The 16,514-nt window shown below is 37.6% G+C and overlaps 1 protein-coding gene across 1 annotated transcript in view; it reads right to left on the bottom strand.

Annotated features, from left to right (window-relative positions):
* The window catches only part of KCNH5 (potassium voltage-gated channel subfamily H member 5), a gene marked incomplete at its 5' end in the record, with an annotated part of 249,833 nt that overhangs the window by 176,137 nt on the left and 57,182 nt on the right, over positions 1-16,514 (bottom strand). Inside the window, one exon of the mRNA XM_081093539.1 lies at positions 9,974-10,400. Within this exon, the coding sequence (XP_080949665.1) occupies positions 9,974-10,400 (427 nt within the window). The remainder of the gene's footprint in view (positions 1-9,973; positions 10,401-16,514) is intronic.

The following is a 16,514-nucleotide window of genomic DNA, read 5'->3' as shown; positions in this document are numbered from 1 at the left end:
AACCAAGAGACCACCAGTTCGATTCCTGGTCAGGGCACATGCCTGGGTTGCAGGCTCAATTCCTAGAGTGGGGTGTGCAGGAAGCAGCCAACCAATGATCCTTTCTCATCATTAATGTTTCTATCTTTCTCTCCCTCTCCCTTCCTCTCTGAAATCAATAAGAATATATTTAATAAAGTAAAACAACCACACATTAAGATAAAAATTCTATCTTTAAAAAAAGGACAAACACAAAACCGGCATTTACCAGCCTTATAGTTTAGCCCAGCTTCTCTATTCACCTGTTCATAGTCTTAGCTCTTAGCTTACAGCCGTGGTCAGCAAACTGCGGCCTGCGAGCCACATGAGGCTCTTTGGCCCCTTGAGTGTGGCTCGTCCTAAGCCTTAGGAGTACCCTAATTAAGTTAATAACAATGTACCTACCTATATAGTTTAAGTTTATAAAAAAATTTGGCTCTCAAAAGAAATTTCAATCATTGTACTATTGATATTTGGCTCTGTTGACTAACAAGTTTGCCGACCACTGGCTTACAGTATAAAGAGAGATGGGATGGGGATGGAGAAAATGGGAGAAAAAGAGAGGATTCCATGATTTCCTTGTCAGACACTCACTTACCACTAACTTATTGAGGGCCAGGAACTATCTAGTTTGTTTCCCTAATACCAATACCTATTAGAACACTTGAGACAATGCTGAATGAATTAAATAGTTTTGAGTGATACAGAGACACAGGTAGTTCCAGAGACCAAGCAAAGAGACCAGGTTACTTATAGGCCACTGAGAAAACTTCCTTTTGTTGTTTGGGAAAACTCAACCTTAACAGAATCTGAGAGGCCTTTGTGAAAACTTGTCTAGGCATAAAAAGAAACATGAGTACAAACGAACATTCCTGAAAAAGATGCAAGTACTGCTTTGAATAAGAAACAGGAGCTAAAATGCACATCTCTTGGTCTAATTTTAACTATTGGACTACATACCTGAAACTACCAAACCATGGAAAAGGTTTCTATAGCCCTGTACTTTGGGCTCCACAAAATGTTTTCCTCACAGGATACTCAGCTCATTAAAAAACAAAGGGGGAAAAAGGAAAAATCTTTTTTACAAGCAGGGGTAAAGTAGGCACAAAGAATTGACCCAGTTTCCAAAATAAACATTAAGCTTAAAGCACTCTCCATCTGGCTAAAACTAAAACCAGAAATGAAAATTGGCATGTTCACACTCCATTTCCTACCTACACCACAATGGCAAGGGAAAGGAAAAGTTAACATATAACTTGATATTGTATCTGAGTCTCATACTAAAATCTGCAGAGGAATTACTTTAGAATTGGAAAAGGGTAACAACTCACTTTTAAACCCACCTGGATATCCATCTGGGCCAGACAGCGTTCACAGTCCCCACTGGCATGGTGTACCCACTCTCCCCAGCCCCCTTTCTCTGCCCTTGAGGCAAATGCCTTCCAGTCTTCCTAGCTTCCTAATTTCTGTATGAAAAAACACTTATCTTTTCAAAACCTATCTTTTCTCTATAATATTCCCTGACAGTCTCCCTTCTTAACTCTTTACTGAACATATTCCATACAAGACACCTTACTCTCCATAAAACAAGGTATGCAATCCACGTGAAAAGCCCTAAAGCCTTTAAATGACACATGTTTCTTTTCCATGTTAACCTCATCTCCAACACCACCAGCCCAACTCTATGGACAGTGGCAGAAGTTCACTAACAGAGTCTTAGATATGTAGAATGTTAACACTGAAAGGGGCCTTAAAAGGCATTTATTTTAACTCCTATATTTCACAATTTAAAAAAATAATACTTAGAGAGACTCAAAGACTATCCAAGGTCACACAGGCCTTTGTCCTCAACTCATTTTATTCTAGTGGTCCAGTGCATGAATTCACGCACATTGGAAGGAGATTAATTAGAAAAAAGATTTGTGCGGTAATTACATTACTGTAAAAAAATTACGTCAAAATAGTATATATAATATAGTATTATAAAATTAAAATACAAAATACTTTAATATAGCTATTTACCCTTTTTCTATAAGTGCAAGAGATGCAAGAAAATTAGTAAAATGTATATTAAAATAATATATAAATTGATTAATAAACAATAACATGATATAAAAACAATAAAGACATGATATAAAAACAACATTGATAAAAACAATGATTGATAAATTGATTAACAAATAAACATGACATAACAACAAAAAAGACATGATATAAAAACATTGATAAAAACAATGACTGATAAATTGATTAAACTTATTCTAATATCTCCCTGTACACCACATTAAGAGTAAAAAAAACTTTCAGAGTGCTTGACTAATTTTCCTTGTGATGAAGTATTTACAACTTTAACTTAATATCACACGCTCTTCAAATGCCAGAGAAAGCAACGTATTACTGACCATGTCCAAAAATGGGTTCAGGCAGGAATATTCCTACTCTTTCTAGAGTTTTTCTTTGTGATGTATAATAGTCATTGCAAATGCTGGCATCACGAGAAACTGTCTTCAAATTAATTTAAATGGGAAGCCAGTGTCAAATGGGGACTAATCAATTCTTGGAATCAAAACAACTGCTCCTTCCACAGATCCTGTTAATACTTCAGCTTCGATTATGTTAGGTCACAACATTTTGATAATAAATATAGTACCATTACAAAGACCCCATTTACTATTAAGATTTTTCAGTAGCATAATGTTTACACCTACTTTCTCTTTTTTAATTTTGTTTTATTGCTTAAAGTATTACAAAGAGTATTACATATGTCTCCTTCCCCCCCCCCCTTGACATTCCCCCGGCCTCCCCTATCCCCCCAGTGTCTTGTGTCCATTGGTTATGCTTATATGCATGCATACAAGTCCTTCGGTTGATCTCTTACTCTCCTCTCCTGCCCCCCAGCCCTCCCCAGACTTCCTGCTGTAGTTTGACAGTCTGTTTGATGCTGCTCTATTTTTGTTCATCAGTTTATAATGGTCTTTATTATGCATAAATGAGTGAGATCATGTGGTATTTTTCTTTCATTGACTGGCTTATTTCACTTAGCATAATGCCCTCCAGTTCCATCCATGCTGTTGCAAATGGTAAGAGTTCCTTCTTTTTTACAGCAGCATAGTATTCCATTGTGTAGATGTACCACAGTTTTCTAATACACCTACTTTCAATTTTAATTTATGACATGGCATTCCCGAAGGAGTAATATTATTAAGAAATTTGATGGGAAATTTTTCCTTTTTGGCATCAACTGTTGAATCGATGGAATCATCACTCAAACAGGTGTGAAAATCTCCATTGAGTATATCCAAAATTTCTTCAATTTATGAATGTGCTAATTTTTAGGACAAAGAATCGCACGTTCAGATATATTTTTAATATTATAGATACACTATTTCCAAAGGTAGCTTCAATAATAGATCCTTTACAAATCATTTCACAGAGGATTTCAATAATATCCATTCCTAAATTAAAACTGCTATCAAGAGGTTTTGAACAATTGCCAGTGTGCATCATATGTACCAGCCGGTTGATCATGTGCAATTGGCACCAGTGAGAGCTTTATATGTATCACAAATGCACCAGTGAACGTTTATTGTTAAATTGCCAGTGTGTGTCATATATACTGGCCGGTTGGTCAGTCGGTCAGATGGACATATGGTTGGTCACTTAGCTTTTCATATATATAGATTCTCCCACTCTCTGAGTCTCACTAGCTTCTCTTTATTTCCTCTTCCAATGGAAAAGGGTAAGGGAAATGCCCATTATCTCAGCTTGGCTTTCATCTGAACTCCACAGAGGATGCTAAATGAGCTCATCAACTGGAGAATATGATGCGATGCATGGCATGAGTCTCCTCCGCATGATGCTGAGTGGCCAGTGTGTAACTAAGTGCTCCCCGGCAGCACTTAACCACCTATGTGGAGATTCAAATTTCCCTTCATACATATCCCACTGGCAGATGGCCCTGCTATACTTCTAAATGTACTAAACATTTGCTTCTGCATTGTACACTGTACCAGTCATTTACAGAAAGTTCTCACACTGCCCAAGCTATCATCAATTACATCCTATTTTAAAACTGCAATTAGCATTATTATGACTGGGTGTCCTGTCTACCAATGTAACCTCGGCAATTTTGTATTTATAGCTCCTGGTTTTGCTTCGTTTTACTTTTAAAGACTTAGTTTGAATGGCATCCTAGCGGGACAGGTTCTCATTATCCAATACCATGTTAGTCAGGCTGCCTAAGGTTAACAACTAAGCAGGCAACAAATGAAAGAGTAAAAATGCTTTTAAGTAAAACACAGAGTGGTGCAGAAGTAGGTTTAGAGTTGTGAATACATGAAACAGAGTTTGTTCTTCTTATTACTTACTTATTGTAGTACTTTCCATACAAACAACATGTAAACCTACTTTTCCCACACCCTATAAATACCCAAAGTCTAACCTAGTCTTTTGAAATATGTTGTTTACATGTTTATTAATTTATTTAATAGTGTGTAAAAATAAAACAAATAAATTATATATAGCAGAAGAAAATATATGTATATTTAGAGAGAGAAATTTACAGTTGAACACAAATAATTATGGCCAAAAGTTATTCATAACTTCTATTTTTTATTTATGTTTCTTTTTTATTAAACTGTAATAAAAGATGCAAAAATATAGTTTTTTATAATGGTTGGATTAAACTAAAATACAATTATGTAATTAGTTAGTAATGAAGAAGGAACTAACTAAGTAAAGATTTATTTTCTTAATAAATCTTTAGAAGATTCATCAAATATATTAAGACAAAAGGATAATCATATCAAAAAGTTCCACACTCCCATTCCTTTCTTTTATAGACACCAAAACAAATTATCAGATCAATAAGGCGCTTTCTAAACAGAAGTAAAATCAGTCAGTGTGCTAATCTTTAGAAAAAAAATTATTAGGGGCTCAATAATGAGATTATATAAATGAAATGGATTTAAAAACATTGCAGAAAGGCATCATTAAGTATTTACTGTGCAAATTACCGAAGAGATTACCCACATCTTGATCTAAAAAAAAAAAATGCTTATTTCCTGCAAGTGCTGCAGAATAAACTGCAAAAGTATCCTCTTTCAGAAAAGCCCTTTGGTAGTGAATTTCGTGACCATCAGCAGAGTAGTCAGGTTCATTCATGAATGGGCAGATAGAGAGGAATGGGGGCGGTGACTATCCAGGAATGGCAATGGCTGCTACCAGAGCCGTGCAGTACAGCCAAGGCACAGAGCATGCTAAAACTGAAAACAGATAAATTTGAGGTAGGAAATCCATGGTGGTAGACATATTCTGAGAAGATCCAAACAACCTTCCAGTTCTGGAATCTGAGCAGGAGGATTCTCCACCTTGGGCAAATGTAGGAACAAAGGATTTAGTCTAAAAAAACAGTCCTCAGTAGCAAGGAAGGAAAATATGTTGCGATCTTGCTGACACAGAAGGGATCAAAAGGAGACACCAGGGGACCAAAATTGAAGGGAGGCCACGGTCATAAATTTTACTTGAAGATTTGTCAGAAAGGACCCAGGAACTGAAAGTGCTGCCGTTGAAATTTCTAAATATTGCTGGAAGGCACGAAATTTTCAGGTGACTTTCTTCAGAAAAAGAGGCTACCATTTACAAGTAGTGATTATTTTCCTCAACAGAATAAAAGTGATTCTTAGCTCCAACAATCTTCTGATAAAACATTTTTCTCAGTTATAAGGTTACAAGTGGTGCTTCTCAAACACCCAGCATGGATTGACTAGAATCCTAGCACAACCAAAAGCACCAGCCTTTCTGTTTTCTTTCTCCTTCACTTTCCTCCCCCCTTCCCAATCTCTCTCTCTCTCTCTCTCTCTCTCTCTCTCTCTCTCTCTCTCTCTCTCTCTTTCTCTCTCTCTCTCTCTCTCTCAAACACACACACACACACACACACACGCACAACACACTACTACCACTAAATCCCTGGCTACATCTATGGCTGATAACACATACTGGTTCTGGGTGGTTCTGGGAACACTGGTGGTTTGTTTTGTCTATTTTCCTTGGCGTTATCGTAGGAAAAAAATTAAACTAAGATTGCAAACAGCTACAACTGCCAATTTGGTTGATGTTTTGTGCATGTGTATCTAATAAATTTTGGAACTGTGGGAAGTTACTATAACACTGCACAGGTCTTGACAGTTTTCTATTATCTTCTTAGGTTGTTGCAAAGGAAACATGCCATAAAATTACTAACGACCCAGGTCAAAAAAGGAAATTAAAATGCATCTCCTAGGAACACTCTGGCTATAGCAATTGAAATTTATTCAGAGACATAAAAAGAAAACCTAAATCAACAGGCAAAAGATGTCAGAAATTGGTTTCTAAACAGAAAACAACCACTCAGATGTTGAAAGGATATAGCAAAAACTCAGTAAAAGGCCTAACTTTAAGACCAGGTCTTCATCATAAAATCAAGATAGGAACTGAAGGAAAAGAGAAGAAGAAAATGTACATATAGCAATATAATTGGCCACATATGAAGTCAAGAAGGAATGGGACCAATTCTGAATCAAATGAAATTTTGAAAACTCGACTGAATCTATGTGAAAATTTCCAATATAGGTAGATTCTGGAGGTAAATAGTAAAAAGTGGTGAAGGACTTGTTGGTGCTTCTACTGACTAGCTCCTACTGACTAGGCCTACCAAGAGACTTAGGGTGGGGCAAAATCCAGCTAAAGGGACCACTGCACTCCCAAAGGCAGACTTTCAGATGAGCTCACCAAGGCTTCCACAAAGGAATCGGGGCCAAAATTCAAAAACTGCATTTTTCTGGCATGTATCTTTGTCAGAGACCTAACTGGAGTGGACTTAAGGACAGGAGAACTCACTATGACCATCAGGGACATCTCCAACTTCATTCATTTGTGCAAGTATAGATTGAGCATGATATTAAAAACTGTTTACAAGTTGGGTGTAAACAACTGCTCTCATGGAGCTCACATACTGATGGAAAAGAAAAACAGAGTCAATGTGGTTTCAGGACTTGGTCCATACAATGAAGGAGAAAAAGGGAAAACAGGCAGAGAACAAAGGCGGTTGGCATCGGGGTGGTTTTTCTAGTAGGGCAGCATTGGCAGGAATTTCTGAAGAGGAAATCTGAGTATAGGTCTGCGTGAATGCAGGACATAACACAGGGCAGGGGTGTTATAAGCAGTGGGGAAAACAAACACAAAGACCCGGAGACAGGACTCAGCTTGCTGTGCAGAGACATCAAGATGGCTCACGCGGATGGAGCAGAATAAACAAGGGGAGAAAGTGAAGTGGGTGAGGCAGACAAGGGGTCAGATCAGTAAGGCTTTGATAGCAGGCATAGAAAATCTGAATTTTACTTTATGTGCACTGAAAAACACAGGAGATGATTTGAGCAGAGGATGTGATCTCATTTACTTAAATGGTGTGATCTCATTTACTTAACAGGGCCACTGTGGGTAGAGATGTGAGACAACAGTAGAAACAGAAGGAATACATAGGAGATTACTGCAAACGTGCAGGCCAGTGATGGTGGTGACTTGGTCTTGGGCGGCAGGTTTAGAAATGGAAAGATTCAAATGTATTCTGAAGGTAAAGCCAGCAGAGCTTGTTATGATTAGAAACACATGATAAAAACAGGTATCTAGAATAATTTCCAGGTTTGGGGCCTGAGAAACAAAATGATAATGGTGCCCTTCAACTCTCCATAGATTTTATTCTCCTGTTATTCTTTTGTGAAAAAATGTAACTATGCTAGTATATCCACTCTGCAAAATAGTTTGCCAATTTCTTAAAAGAAACACTAAATATACACTTACCATATGTCCCAGCAATCACATTCCTGGGTATTTATCCCAGAGAACTGAGAGCTTATGTCTAAACAGAACGCTGTACGTGAATGTTCATAGCAGCTTCATTTATAATAGCCCCAAACTGGAAACAACCAAAATGCCCCTAAATAGATGAACAGTTGAACAGCAGTATATCCAAACCATGAAATACTACTCAGATATATCAAGGAACGAGCTATTGATATACTCAACAACTTAGATGGATCTCCAGGAGATTATGCTAAGTGGAAAAAGCCAATTTCAAAAGGTCACATTTTGTACGATTCTATGTATATAACATTCCCAAAATTAAAAAAAAAAAAGTATAGAGATGAAGAACAGATAAATAGTTACCAAGGGTTAGGCATGCTTGGGGGAAGGGGTGGGTGTGACTATAGATCAGTTACATGAGGGACATATTTGTGGTGATGGAACTATTCTGTATCTTGATTTCTGTGGTGGTGACAGGAATTTACCCGCGTGATAGATCACCACAGAACTATACACACACCTTGCACCAATGTCAGTGTGGGTCTTGTACTAGAGATTTATAAGGTGTAACTACTGGAGGAAACCAGGTGGAGAACACAAAAGCCCTCTCTGTACTGTCTTTGCAACTTCCAGTGAATATATAATTACTTGAAATAAATTTTTAAAAAATCAAATTATGCTCATGTGTAAGGCAAAATTAATTAAATATTAAAAGTAGTATAGCAATAAATGCTACATTTGACAAAATGTTGTCTTCTGAATTTATAAAGCACCTTTTTGCCAATACATCTTACCATTTTGGTATGTAGGCAACAGTTTAATTAATCCTCAGGATCTCCTTGAATGTAAGAACATTTTTTTTCTCCTAAAAGCCTCTGTAGCAAACAACACTTGGAATTCTCACTCTCCCTCTGTTACCTTTAACCAGCAAATAGAACCCATGAGTTCATGTTTCCATGCCTGTACAAAGGAGGTAGAGGGACAGAAGCTAAACAGCTACTAGCCTAGGTGCTCCAATAGCTCTCAGACGTTGGGAACTCTGAAAACTACTTTGCTTAAACCCAAGATATTGAGCCTTCACAGGCCAGCTGACACTCCTGGATTCTAACATCTTTCCCGTCAGAGTCGAAATGTAAAACCCTGCAATGTAAAACCATAAAAAGGATGCCTTAGACAAAAAACCAATGACCAGGATCCAAAGGCTTACCTGCTGCTAATAACACTAATCAAAATTCCAGTACAATGATCTTAAGGTTACTTTAGGTATCAGAAATAGATTTGGACAAATCACCTAAGTCAATTTGAAGGTGTGAATAGTGGTGACTACTCCCTAAGATCTTTTTTATAACAGCTTCTTGGGTATGTATTTCCTTAGTGATCTGACCTGTCATCATCCGATCTCTCCGAGTGTAGAATACATGGTCTTTGGCTGCTTTGGAGAACATTCTACTCCTAAGAACACTCTCAATGCATTTAGTACTCAGGTACGCATGCTAAATCCTAGCTACTCTTGTCATTGCTGAATAGGTTTATATTTACTAATCCTTGCATTCTCTCAAATAGGCATATATCCAACCTAGAGTGTTTGTAATGGAAATTAGATTTATAAACCTTTCTTACTAGTCTTAATTGTAAAACCTGCATAAAACTGTATCCAGAAATCAACTTTAATTCAGCAATTCTATTACTAGATAAACTTTTTTCTAAACAACGTATCCCACAAGAGCTCCTGTCTGCTTTTCTGGAATTGAATGCGCTGCTAGCGAAACCTGTGGGATGCGCCAGATGCTGCCTGTCTGGATGCTGGTCTCCCTTGGAATGAGCTCTGCTACTGTGAACAGAATAAAACAGCAGTTTCCACGTCAGTGTTTGTATCGCTCTGTCCACACTGTTTTAAATGGGCTAATATATTCTAAAAAGTAAGATACATCATTTTGCATTTTTTTTATTTTCTAAAGATGAATAAAAAGTAAACCGATGCAAATAATATGGATTAAACACCTTTCTGAAAACAAAGCAGTTTCATTTTAATCCTGACAGAGCTTAGAGCCTGGACAACTGCCAACAACAATCGTTTGTAAAGAAGAAAATGGTTTAAAGAAAGCGAGATACTTACAGCCAACCATCATCATGGCCACCGAAAACATCTTCTCCACATCTGTGGTAGGAGCTATGTTTCCAAATCCTATGGTTGTAAGGCTTGTCATGGTAAAGTAGAGAGAGGACACGTACAGTGAATCCTTGCTGGGTCCTCCTTCCCATATCCCTGCACTGCTATTGTATCGATATGGAGTCCCAATGCTCAAGGCCAGCTGGTAGAGCCAACTGTCTATTTGGATGGTGTTCGTGGCTTCGTCGATGACCTCGTAGTCCCCAATGCTGTACCATATGCAGGCCAGCCAGTGGGCAACTAGTCCAAACACACACACCAGGAGCACGAGGACTGCTGCTCCGTACTCCAGGTAATGGTCCAATTTTCTAGCAACCCGGCCCAGTCGCAAGAGACGCACCACTTTTAAAGAACTGAAGAGACTGCTGATTCCCTGAAAAGAAATGAGACACGCTTTCAAAAAATAAAACAGTACAATGGCTCACCTTCATGAACTTGATCATCAACCACTTATATACTAAGAACATAAGCTTAATATAGCTCTGACTTTATTTATATCAACAAAAAAGCTGAAATTATAAGTTTTTTAAATGCTGATTCCTTCCTACTCAAAAATAAGGTATTTGTCAATTATTACACAAATCATTTCATTAGCTAAGAAAGACCCAATATCTTTTCATAAGTGCAGTTTAAATAGCACAGAATAAAAACAAAGGAGAATCATGTTCAAATTCAATACACAGAGTATAAAAATAGGGTGATGAGTTCAGACATTTTATTTCTTCTTTTATAAAACTTTTCCTCTAGAAGATTTATTTTTATTTCTCACTTTATAATAAATGTCTGAAAAATGTCTGAAAAAAGAATCCTGATCTCACAGGCAAGCACACAGGAAATACTTCTGTGTATACAGGGAGAACAGGCAAATGTCATTGTTGGTTCCCCTACTTCCCACCACAGTCATAATAAGCACTAAATTTGTAGAGCTCTGAGAAAGTGAAGAATTAACCTTGAATAGGTACATAACCTACCAAATCTTATCATCCTCCAACAATAGTCATAGAAAAGAATATCAAAAGGGAACAGCAGCGAAATCATATTTTTTTGAGAAGCTTAAAATTCCAAATATAACATTATCTAAATGGAAATATAGCATAGGCTTTCTTCATTCAATAGGTCCCATAGTTGGTGTGTGTGTCTGTGTGTGTGTGTGTGTGTGTTTTGTTTTGTTTTGTTGGTTGTTTTTGTGTGTGTTTTTTTAGAAGCCTATAATAAGCCACCTGGGAAGATAGGATAGATGCATCCCTGATACGAAGATGGGAGATAGAGCAGTGATCCAGGAAGCCTCTCATCTGACCACCACCTCCAAGTCTCATGATATCGTTAGTGCTAACTCTGTCTCCCAGAAGGAATGCAAGGAATCTCCCTAAACTTACTCTCAGCTTATTTCTGACCAACATGGAGGAATTGGTTAGGGTAGTGGAACCAATGTTACATTAATAAGACTCTAAATTATGGCATCGTAAAGTTCTTGACAGTTAAGGTAAAAAGGTTAAAAAGGCATTTGGTTATACTATACGCTATATAATTGACATTTTTGTAAATAAAGACTTGAAAGAAAGAGAAAGAAAACGAAGAGAAGCAGAAATAGAGCGCTTATGGAAGTGAAAGGGCAGCAGAAGTATCCTGGCAGTGTTTTTGTTTCACCCCTGATGTCCTTAAGCCTGGCTCTATTTCAACTTCCACTCTCCGATGCTGTGGCATAAATAAAGCCTTAAGATAAGTTCTCATTTCACTTGCACACTTGGGGAGAGAGAAAAGATATTAAACTTTAGGCAGATCAAAAGAGTAGCATTAATAAGCCTCAGAAGGTGAACTGGCATAATTCAATGACATGAGATGTTGATAGGTAGAAGATTCAAAAGAACCTGGAAGCCCTAAAAATTGAAATTATGTAACCATAAACAAGAAAGGCAAAAATAAGTATTTGTTGATACTTTCTATAAGCCAAGAGTCCAGGTTGGGCCCTGGGGACATTAAGATAAACATGCTTTGCTTCAGCTCTAATGAAACCCATAGCCAAAATGCATGGAAAACTCAGGGTTAAATGGGGAAAAAACAAACAAACAACAACAAAAAAAAACAGTGTTGCTGTTGTTCTCTAGTTAACTAAAATCCTTAAAAGAAGCCGAAACCGGTTTGGCTCAGTGGATAGAGCGTCGGCCTGCGGACTGAAGGGTCCCGGGTTTGATTCCGGTCAGGGGCATGTGCCTGGGTTGCGGGCGCATCCCCAGTGGGGGATGTGCAGGAGGCGGCTGGTCAATGTTTCTCTCTCATTGATGTTTCTAACTCTCTGTCCCTCTACCTTCCTCTCTGTAAAAAATCAATAAAAAATATTTAAAAAAAATAAATAAATAAAAATAAAATCCTTAAAAGAAAACACGGTACCTCTGTTTAAACACTGCAGAAAAAAGTCATTCTACCTAAATTATTTTCTCTAAAAAGAAAGAAGAATTTTTTTCCTATTCAAACTAAAAAACAGTCACAACTCTCAACAGGAATGTGAAATATGAGGGCCTCCTAGGCCTAGGCCTCAAAGATGGAAGGACACTCTCTCCTGGTCTCTGATGTAGGCAGCTTTTTCCAAAAGGAGGCAGTCCACCCAGAGGGGCACCTGCTCTGGACTCCACTTAATAGAAAATCACATTTTCTATAGCCATGCCCAACACCACTTAATATTATAAAATATTTTGTAAACTCTCTGACATAGTTCTTATGCCACCACTTTCTCCTGGGTCTTAGCCAACTGCCCAACTGACATTTCTTTCAAAATCATGTTCTAGGGCTACCCTCCTCCATGCTTCTATTATGTTAGGATCTCTTTATGATTTACCCTCAGCCCTTTCTTGCTTGATTTAATGCGTATCAATGTTTCAACTGACTTCTATAGATGGAAGAATCACAGGTTCACTTCTTAGCACAAAATTCTCTAATGTGTTCCTGATACAGAAGCCAATTTCCTTCAGTTGCATTCCATTCCATTTATATGTCCCATAGGTGCTCAAAGGTGATAGGTCCCAAAGGGAAGCCTTCTCCTCTCCTGAGTCAATTCTCTATCTCCTACTCTTCTTAATGACATAATTATCTACTCATACCCTCAGGCCTGGGCCTAAGCCTCAGCTCCTCTGTTCTCTGCCACATACAGCTGATTATCAAGTCCAGAGGATCTTACCACCAAAGTGCCCACGTGCTCAATACATATCTACCTTTTATAAAATGTATTTATTTTAGAGAGAGGAAGGGAGAGGGATAGATAGAAGAATCTATGATAGAGAGACATCAATCAGATGCTCCTGCATGCCTCCTACTGGGGATCAAGCCTGCAACCCTGGCATATGCCCTGATCAAGGACCTCTTGGTTCATGGGTCAATGCTCAACCACTGAGCCACACCAGCCAGGCCATATCTACCTTTTAAATCTCTCACAAATTTCCTTTCTTTCCCATTTCTAAGGCCATGCCTTCATCAGGACTTCATTTTTTTCTTACTTGTGTGACAAGGAATAGCCTCTCCATTAGTAATTATACTTCTAGTCTCACTTCCTTTAATTCACAGATCACACTATACAGGTGAGCAGCCTGGTGTTCTTTAAAATCACATCAATCTAATCATGTCCTTCCCTGATCTAAAATCTTTAATGCTATAGGATTAAGGATTCACTTTCTACTGTGACAGGGAAAGCCATCAGGACCTGGTACCTGTTTGCCTAATCAGCATCTCCCCCACCAACTCCTCCTTGTGCTGTCTATGCTCTATCACCCTCAGCAATATGTAGCTCCTAAAGTGTCCATTCTGGTTCATTTTATATTACAAGCAGTACCCTCTTCTGAAAACGTTTGTCCCTCCCACACTCTTGGTGGCTAGGGTCTTATGTACAGCTTATGACAAACTCTCTCCTCCATGTGCATTACTCTGACTTCTTCCCAACCACCCTACCACCACCATTTCATTATCATACCCTCCCCTCTCTATAACTATGAGAGTTAGGTGTCCTTCCTCTGTGTTAGCATTCACCTTTGCACATCTTTATTATAACAATTGTCACAATAACACTTTATTACAAGTCTCTGTTTGTATGCCTGGCATCCCAGGAAATTCTAAACCCCTTGAAGAATGGATCTAGTGTCCATTACAAATCATGGCATATGATATTATGTTAAGCCATCAATACATGTAATAAATGAAGGGGAAAAATTGCAACACAAGCAATAAAATATGGACAACAAAGCAGGCAATGTAGCTTTAAGTTGTATAAAGGTATGGCATCAAGTATGAAAGAGAAATTCTCTTTAATTTCTCTACTGACCAGACCACAGCTATAGGAGATACATAAGATATAGTTAGAAAAGGACTGTCAGAAAAAGCAAACTAAAAAATATATACTATTAGGCAATGTGGAAGAAAATGGGGGTGGGGGAGGAAGGAGACTGGGTTAGAATTATAGTTGGACCTACAGGGATAGAAGGATGTAATAAAGATGGCAACAATCCTGTACCATATACTCCCTCTCACAGTGTAAACTAACCAGAAAACAAGATCATTCACTGCTACTTGGAAGACAGACATGGTGATAATAATACTGAATGCTTACTACATGCCAGGTATTGTTCTAAGAGTTTTATATGTATTTTAAAAATGTAATCTTCAAAACAACCCTATGTGAAAGGTATCATTAAACATAGCCCAGATAGGGTAAGTAATTTGACTAAGTTCATGCAGCTTGTAAGAGGAGGAGCCAAGATTCAACTACAGGCAGTCTTGCTTCAGGCCCCTTGCTCCTCACCACGTCATGGTCTGACCACACTCTGGAACTCACTGGGACTAGAGCATAATGTGTAATTTAACGAAGAACATTAGTACCTGCACTAGGACTGATCGTTTCTACTCTTCATGTATTCTAAACATACATTAAAACTTTAAAACACATATACATAATTTCAGATAGTAATATGCTCTACAAATAGAAATAATACAAGGCAATAGGGAATAGATAATGACTGGGATGATCAGGATTGAGTGATGTAGGAAAGCATGTACTGAGCTAAATGCAGCTGCTAGGTTAGGATTTTTTTTAATTGCAAAGAAAAAATATTCAAGTGACCTCAAGTGATGAGAGATTTAACATAAGGATGGACGTTTAATATAAGGATGGACAATAAGCTGCATACTTAGGTCGACTTTTGAAATGTGGTGGTACATTCAGAAATATAAAAGAATGGCCCAAGAAGGACTTATTTATTTTTCTCTAACTCATTCTTTAAATGCAAAAAAAAAAAAAAGTTGCCATACATGATTTCATTCATCCACTCACCAAATGTCTACTGAGTTTATTCTAAATATTGGGGATCTAGCATTGTGAACAAAAACACACACCAATCATCCCCTATCTTTCCATTGTTTAGAATCTGTTTTGATTTACGTGGACTTGTATGGTCTGGCCCCTGCTCACCATTCTAACCTCATCTTTCAACACTCTTAAGCTCATGCTCCGTTCAACTTTCAGTTCTTCAAATATGCTATGCCCCCTCAAACAGGAAGTCCATGCACTTGCTATTATTTCTAAGTGGAGTGCTTTACAACTGTCTTATGCCCCTGTCCTTAGCCTAGTTTGCTCTATTCATATGTCAGATCTCAGCTCAGTCACTGCTTCCTCAGAGAAACGTTCCTCTCCAGTCTAGGTCAGGTCATTTCATCATATAATCTCAAAGGACCACATACATTCCCTTCTTGACATTTGTCTATTTGTGATTATGTGCTCATATCATGCTCATTCCTTTGAACATTGTTTTGAACGCTCTCTAGCGCTCTCTGGCATGTAGTAAGCACCAAATATTTATTGGGAAAAAAATGAATATATTAATCTCTCATAGTAACTTCTTACTCCTCTAGCACTAATGTTACAATTAATAATTAATAGTTACTTCATCTTCACAGATAGTACTATATCAGGCAACTAGATGAAAACTATCAAACAATAATAAACTCCATTTCAAAACCACTGGGTTCTTATTCTAAATAGATTTTATACGTGGATGACTACATAGTCCATTTCTATTTCCTTTTGTACAGCACAATTTACAGACTAAAAGAAAATTGAAAACTACATTTGTTACCTGAACTTCTAACCCAGATAACAAATTCTATTATCTTCTTCCTATTCAGAATTCACTTCTCCAACTCATGCTACCAAAAGATCCATGAGGAAATAAATAATCCTCATTATTCCATGCATTAGTTAACATGCTTCAGTAGAAGACTTTAATTTAAATAATTTATGTTAGCCAATCTATATTCTTTTCAAAACATGGTGGCATCAGCAGATAGATTGAAAGATGAAGAACGGACATTGATGTTCAACCATATCCATAATGCATTAAATTTTTTTATGCTTCTCGTGGAAAAGACTCTCTCTTTGATATCCATTGGGTCTACAGCAAATATAAAGCATGATCAAAACATGCACCCTAAAAAAAGTATATCACCTAAA

The sequence above is a fragment of the Myotis nattereri genome (genome assembly GCF_964212035.1).
Source record: "Myotis nattereri genome assembly, chromosome: 1".
Lineage (NCBI taxonomy): Eukaryota > Metazoa > Chordata > Mammalia > Chiroptera > Vespertilionidae > Myotis > Myotis nattereri.
This window is presented reverse-complemented; position numbering and strand designations above follow the sequence as displayed.